General features: G+C 36.8%; 1 protein-coding gene across 1 annotated transcript; it reads right to left on the bottom strand.

Annotated features, from left to right (window-relative positions):
- Positions 1–883: 883 nt before the first annotated feature.
- Positions 884–6,065, bottom strand: LOC121256066 (respiratory burst oxidase homolog protein D-like). The gene is given in 14 exon segments (XM_041156687.1): positions 884–1,421; positions 1,597–1,986; positions 1,989–2,158; positions 2,552–2,625; positions 2,747–2,849; positions 2,987–3,102; positions 3,233–3,328; positions 3,446–3,672; positions 3,675–3,831; positions 3,948–4,373; positions 4,474–4,587; positions 4,676–4,724; positions 4,921–5,083; positions 5,211–6,065. Coding segments are annotated over 14 exon segments (2,823 nt in total). The 5' UTR covers positions 5,839–6,065; the 3' UTR covers positions 884–1,311.
- Between the last annotated feature and the right edge of the window lie 1,777 nt (positions 6,066–7,842).

The following is a 7,842-nucleotide window of genomic DNA, read 5'->3' as shown; positions in this document are numbered from 1 at the left end:
TTGATAAAAGATATCGCACTGAATCAATTGAAGTTAAAGAGAGAGAGAAAAGTGGATATAAATATATCATATTATTAATAATATATTATATCAAATTAAATCAATTTATAAATTTATTTTTTTTATACGCTTCTCGAAAAAAAGTATTAAAGATGATTTGACACTTTTTGACCGGAGGAAAACCAAACCAAACTATAGAAGAAAGATTTGACATCCATAATTATTAATTTGTTTTTGGAGCGTTATCCTTTTTGGTTCAATAACGCAATTCGTCATCGATCCATCTTTGCTTTCACACGGGAATATGAATATATTAAAATTAAAAAAAAAAAAAATTAGGTGAGTAATTTATTTTGGACAAAATGGGCACTTGCTTTCACATTGGGAAAGTGTGTCCTGCTTGCATCAGAATATCACAATGAAAGCACAACGGGTGGGAGATCTGGATGGCACTTCTTTATAGCAATCACAAAGAGATCAACTTCGTATTCCATAAATAATTCAATTCAATTCTCCACCTTCTAATGATCAGTGGCTTTCAAACTAGTTTAGGTTCATAAAGTACCAAGCTTTTGATCTCTTTCTCTTGCCCTTTTGCTTAAAAAACAAAAAACAAAAAACAAAGCATATTGTAATTGTATGTATAATAATTATTGATAATGACTTCTTATTACATACAGTTACTTTTATATATTTTATTAATGTGATTGATCAAAACAGTTATTTTATATTAAAAAAATAATACGATGAATTATGTTAATAGAGTACACAAAGAATACACAAAAATAACTGCATAATAAACTTTTTATAATTATTACTCTATCCACCCAAGACAATGATGGATGAAAAATTCTCTTTTTCTTTTTTTTTTTTCAGAAAACTAGCTAAAATGACTTCTTATTTCTTCTGAAAAAAATACACCTACTTGTCTATAAAAAAGAAAAAAAAAATACTCCTACTTTTTATAATGATATATGTCAAAAATCATCGAAGAGAAATGGTTAAAAAAAAAAAAAGAAAAAAAAGAAACAAATTCATTCTCTACACGGAATTAGGTGTTTGTGGCGCCCGCCACGAAACAACATTTTTATTTGTCGAAGCGGTTGGTCCTTCATCTTACCCTACACCTTCCTTGGCGGTGGATCTTACGTACTCAACTGATCCACCGTACGTATATATTTTTTTAATTGTAGAGCAAAGCCATCAAGACCGGCCCTGTACAAAAACAAAGACATCGATGGTTACTACTTTCACGTAGCTTTCTTCCATTACGTACCATCATCATCTTATTCCTCTTCTTCTCCTCTTCTTTTAAAAATTCTCCTTGTGAAATTCAAATTTGGTGGAGGTCTTGTGAGAGAAGTCCAAAGCAAGTTGCTTCAACTCCTTTGTTAGTGCTGGTGCCCCACAGTAGAATACTCCTGCACAAATACCAAAAGAAAGATAAGGACTTTCATCATTTATATATATATATATATATATATATATACAGAGAGAGAGAGTATTGATTTTCAACACGTGTTTGGTAAAGTACTAAAGACGTTGCGAGCAGCTAGCTAGGCCATGGAAGGTGGACTGGGTTAGGTGAGTACTCACCGACTCGAGTACCCTGGTGCTGGAGAGCAATCCTTTTGTAGACCTGTCGCCAGTTGGGCTTGGCGAAGTGGGATTTGACCCTGGTCCCAGACACCACGTCCACCCCATTCTTAGCGTGGTGCAGGGACTGAAGCATGGTTATCAATGCTGACCTGGCATCACCTTCTTCGTACACACTTGTACAGTAGTTGTGCAGTTCTATCATTCCCTTCTCGTCCATCTCCGCCACTTCGTTCATTATCCCTTTGAACCACTCGAAAGATCCCTGTTCCCTCGTCACCCAATAGTAGTATGCTTTCCTCGTCCTGAATCCTCTGTTGCTCTTGTTCTTGCTGTTGTGGCTTGATGGATTATTATTATTATTATTGGCTTTCCCACTTTCTAGAGCCCCTCCGCTGTGCTGTCTTCCTCATCCTTTGTTTTGATGTTGCTAATGATGTCCTTGACAATGCTGACCATCGGCGTGGCCCCGATCCCGAGCCCCACCAGCAATACCACATCGTATTTCTTGTAGTCTTGTGCTGGTGCTCCATATGGACCGTCTATCAGTATTTTCGGAAATCTGTTTTTCCCCCAGTAAACAAACAAGGCAAGATTAGATAATCTAAATCAATCATTAATGGTATCATTAGCAATAAAATATAGCATAGTTGGAGATCATCTAGATCATTTAGAACGCGTTAGTCGGCTGAGAAACGTCCCCATCTCAAGTAAATTACGTCATTCTTTCGAATTATTTAGGACAATGATCAATCATGATTGGAGTCATTAACACTTAAATTATACTAAATCTAGGTGCGAACTCAACGAACCCACTTGGGAAAGGTCGACAATGAACAGTGGCCGCTTTAGTGTGTATATATATATATATAATAACCTTTTCTTCTTTTTTCCTAAAGATTAGAAAATTCTATCGGAATACTTTTCACAGCTAAATATCAACGGATCGTCTTACCTGGGGTTGTCACTTCCTTGCATGAAATCAGCTCTGAGCAGTCCGCTCTTCCCGGCAGTTGGAGGCTGACAAACCTAAACCAATACAAACGTCGGACGTTCAATCTTAATCCTAAAGCAGAAATGGAAAAGGCATTTTGATTCGTAAGCAAATTACAAACAAATAAATAACAAAAACAGTGTGAATTAAACAAACCTCCGAGAAAACAGTTTTGAGCTGTCGCGTCCAATCACCAAGTGTTCTAATGTGAACACTCAGATAATCATCTGCTGGTGCTGAAGTAATGGAAAATGGGTGCCTGTTCAAAACCCAACATCAATTGATTCACATCAGCAAGCAATGATATCCGGTGATATAATTACTATGATTTTGGTCAATCCTTGTAAGCACTAACAAACCAGAGTGTGCATCCGCTTGTATAATATTTTTACCTACCATTCAAAGGGAGAGACCGCAGCACAGTTGACAAACATATACTGCCCACTCTGGTATCTAAAGCCCTGAGGCTTTGACATGTGCAATGTCAAGACATTTCCCGGATAAACAGCAACCTTGAAGTTTAACAAAAATAATCATCCAATCAGTTTTATGCATGCCTCCAGTAAAAGAAATGAAAATGAGAGAGATTTGAGCAATTGAGAATGGTTTTTTGGAGTGAGATAAAATGAACAATTTAATTACCTTAATAATCTTAACAGGCTTGATGCTGGATCTAAAAGCTCTAATTAACCTCTCACATGCATATAGGGACACAGGTACTGCCAAATACATCCATGTCTGCCAACAAGAAATAGAAGCCAAAATGTCAAAACACAATCGACAAAAGAGAAAAAGTGGGTGGAGGTGGGGAAGGTTGGTTAGATTCATGATTTCAAGGATAAGACAGGCACTAACCGTTTTCTGATACCATTCCTTGGTGAGGTAGAGTTTAATGCCATGGACGATGAGGAGAGCATAGACGATGACAAAAAGGTGGTGGGAATACCAGAAGGCATTGAAACCAGTAAACTTCTTGAGGGGCTTGGGGAGGTTGACCCTGTTTCGCCTAAACCAAGGGGTAGCTAAAGTGAAAGCTATGGCCATCAAGACCACCATGACTATACCAGTCCACCCTTCGACTCCTTCACAAACCACCAGTAGTTAGTTGGCTGTTCTTCTCCAAAATATGGCTCCATAGGCTCGTATTCCTCCTCTGTTGCGTGAAGAAGTCGTGGGAAATCACATGTTAAATGAGAAATGGCGTGCAGTCCAACCCCGACAGAAACTCCGACTGCAATTACCTGAATTTTGGATAAGAACAAGAACGTAAGCCATCTTTAGAAATTTGGCAACCAGAGAACGATGGATTACATGACTGTAAAGAATGTGAATGTAATACCATACCATTATACTATACCTTATGGAAATTGAGATTGTCATCAAACGGAACAATGGTCCCTAATTTGGTTTTGTTTCTGAGCCAAGTAATGGTGTTCCGGCATACTGGCAGTAATATCAGAGCCATGTTGAATTTCAGGGTCTCTGCCCCACCTTTGGCAACGCAAACACAGTACCCCATCACTTGGAAAACAGCCTTGTTTCGATACTGCACAAACTTGTACGCAAACAGACCCAGCATGATCCCAAGCCATAGCATCATTACCCAGACCCTTTGCCAGTTATCCAGTAGGAAGTACTTCATCTTCTGGTACCATCTTCTTAGTGGGTTGTCCTCCATTGTAGGCTTCAGCTTCTGGCTTAACATTTGACTCAGAATTCGGCTGTCACTTATCCTGACAGATTGGTTTGGAGCTTGTAATAGCAGCGTCTCGAGGTTGTATACCTGGATTTTGCCATCGAGTAGTAGCAGGGATTAAGTCATTGCAAAATGGGAACCCATATATGATTAAGATTGAAGTAGCTCTTTTCATGCAAATATGTACCATGATATATCCGGCATTTTCCGGGTCTAGTTCTTCCATAATCAATGCTGCATATTCCTTTGCTTGTTTCTGAATATTGGAGAGTTTGTTTGCAGAAGCACTCAAGCTGATGATCTGGAAAGGGAATTTTTCAGATTTTTAATATTCGACTTCTACATATGATGATCAGTTGAATATTGCAGAGTTTGTCGGCATATTATACCTCTGTGACTTCTTCTTCTGTGATTCTTCCGTCAGCGTCTTTATCAACCCTATATGATCACACATGAATTAGTTCTTACAAGTTATAATAGATTAACATGAGAAGTAGTAAATAAGTTTTCGGTACGAAAGAATGATAGGAATTGGGAAAAAGTCATCATGACAACGGAGTAAATACGAAGCAAGAAGACTCATTCTTTAAAATAAATTATAAAAGAAAGGAAAAAAAAAAGATTTTATATGTACATGTCAAAGAAAGTTTGGAGCCTGCTGTCGAAGCTTTCATCAGATATTTGCTCCCAGAAACCTCTGAGCTGTTGCTTGTTAATTGAATCGCCACTTATGTTATGCCTCCTAGCAAGTGCGCCGAAAAGCTCACCTGCGAATTCCTTTGACTCCTTGTTCATTCCTGTCACGAATATAAACATTGAAAAGATCAATATAAATAAACATGCATAACCAATTTCTATCTATGGAATATTAAATGTCTGTGTTGTTCTTTAGTCAGATTGTTGGGATTTGGTGAATTACACTACCTATGCATTCGCCGAACAATGAAGAGGCAAGAAGTCCGTTGGTAGAAGCCGTCAGCTCGTCGAATCGCTTCTCTATGGCCGGCCATCCAGCGGCTCCGCCACTCTTGGCGGCTGCGATAAACTTTAGGCCCTTCAAGGCATGTGCAGCAGCCGACTTGGTCCGGTCGAAACGTCTAGCAGCAGACGATCTTCTGGAAAGGGAAGCAAAACGTTTGAGCTCCTGCGAGACCTGCCGGATATGGGCCGAAGTGCTCCGTAGCATGGAGGATCCCAAGGACGAAGAAGACTTCTTCTCGAGCGCCCTCTTGGCCAGCAAAGCCAGCTCCGGATCTTCCGTCGCCGTCTGAACGCTGTGTACCGCCACTGAGTCGTCACGGATATCCAGAGTGATCTCAACGTAGCCATCATCCACATCGCCGGCGCCGCTATTGCTGGTGCTAGTTAGGCTGTGCTCAGGAGGCAAATTGAACCTGGCGCTCTTCCTGCTCTTGTTTCTGTTAAACTGATTATGAGGTGGCGGAGCTGCACCGGCAAGAGGACCGCTAAATGCTTTCCTCCTTTCGTTCCCTACGATCTCTATGCCGTCGGAGTTCCTTTCCCAAGCTCCTCTTCCGTCCCCAGTTCCCATTTTTTTTATGCGAATTCTGCACCTTAAACAAACGCTTTATGATCCGAACACAAAAAAACAGACGTATATATATAGTACCACTTGGGAAGGTTTCAGAAATGTCAGAGATTTGAATGATTGTGAGAACTGGAAAAGTAGTACTACGATAGATTGACAATCGAAGATGTATATTCTAAAGCATTTTAGCTAAATATTCTCAAACAGGGAGCGCTACTAATCAGCCAATGCCAACCCAATATTATATATATACACAGAGGTCGCCCCCCCCACCAAATCAAGAAACGATGGCATGATCAGGATAACGGTCAAAGAGTAACGATATACAATTGCATAATATATTGTATAATAATATTATAAAATAAAAATATTTTTAGAAAATAATATTATTTTTATAATATATTTTATAAAAATATTACTCATTTAAAATATAATTGTGTAGAGTATTATAAAAAATATTGTGTATAAATCGGGTGAAACGGTCTGTCTCTTTATTCATTTGGGCGGCGATCCGACCTTTATAAGACCCATCAATCGAGACCAAATCTTATTTCGCATTCAAATGCATGGTTGTTGATATTTGTTGAAAAAAATGCACTAACCGCGTAAAATCTTCCTCCTAATTGAACGAGTTTTTTCATTTATGTAACACGACATAACATCACTAACTTAGTAAACATCGCCATTTTTGTTTAATCGATTATAACAAAAATAATAATTAATTTATCATTTAATAGAGGTTAGATAAATGATTTAGTTACGAAGAGATTTTATAAAAATAAATTTATAAATTAACGTGCGTAATTTGATATAGTACGTTATATTGTAAAATTAATTTTATTACAAAATAAAATCATATAAAGTCATGTCAATTTATGAATTTACTTATACAATATATCATGATGAATAGCATATAATTACTCTCGTCAATTAAAAACTCATAGCATGGATTCTTATATGTAATTGCAATATTTTTTTTTTAAAAAAAGTGTTTTAGTAGTTATAAAAAGTCATACCTTTTTAAGAAGATTGATGAGTAATGATATATACAATAGTGAAGTGTGCAAACGTCGTGTAATCGCTTTAAAATATAGTGAGGTACACAATTAAAAAATTAATTTTCTTAACATATGGATCCCGTATTTATTAATTTTTTTAAAAGTGATTATGCAGTTTCAAAGTAATTATGCGGTACTTGTACATTCACGACTGTAACTATCATTTCTCTAATATATATAGATGAGTATGATCTAATCCATATAATATTAAAAAGGAAATTGTTGCTGTTTCTTGGAATTCAATGGACATTTTATGACTGTTATTACGTTTGGATGTTGAGTTGAGTTGAGATAATAAAATATTGTTAGAATATTATTTTTTAATATTATTATTATTTTAGAATTTGAAAAAGTTGAATTGTTTATTATATTTTATATTAGAATTTAAAAAAATTATAATAATGAGTTGAGATGAGTTTGCTTTCCAAACCAAGCCGAGTGAGAAACATGATCTTGTAATGTTCTTCCAAACAATTATTCAGTTTATAATCCATTTTTCACCGCACTAGTGACTAGCAACCATGGTCTCAAGTGGAAATCAAGACAAGAAATACACTCATGAAATCTTTCGAGAAATTAACAAAAATAGTACAAAATCAGAAGTTGGGCTGACGAGCTGAGTCCTTACTGCATTAATAGATTTTGATCGATCCTGACTTTACGACCTCCGCTAATGAAGGCGTGCATTTCGTTTCATTTCATATTTATATGTTTTTTTGGGTGGTTGACTTGACGGCTTTTGAAGGTGAATTAGCATGACGCGATATTACCTACCACCACCTCCCTAACACACGAGAAATCAAGCTATAAAATCATCAAAGCTTTTAATTTAGAATTTTTCTTTAATTTAATCCATTTGCAAAATCAAAGTGATCAGATTGAATTCCTTTAAGGATTTTTTATTTTGTTGTTTTATTTTTGGAGTTCTATTGAGGATCCTCCTCTGATC

The sequence above is a fragment of the Juglans microcarpa x Juglans regia genome, chromosome 3D (assembly GCF_004785595.1).
Source record: "Juglans microcarpa x Juglans regia isolate MS1-56 chromosome 3D, Jm3101_v1.0, whole genome shotgun sequence".
NCBI lineage: Eukaryota > Viridiplantae > Streptophyta > Magnoliopsida > Fagales > Juglandaceae > Juglans > Juglans microcarpa x Juglans regia.
The sequence above is the reverse complement of the archived record's forward strand: the minus strand, read 5'-3'. Positions and strand labels throughout refer to the sequence as shown.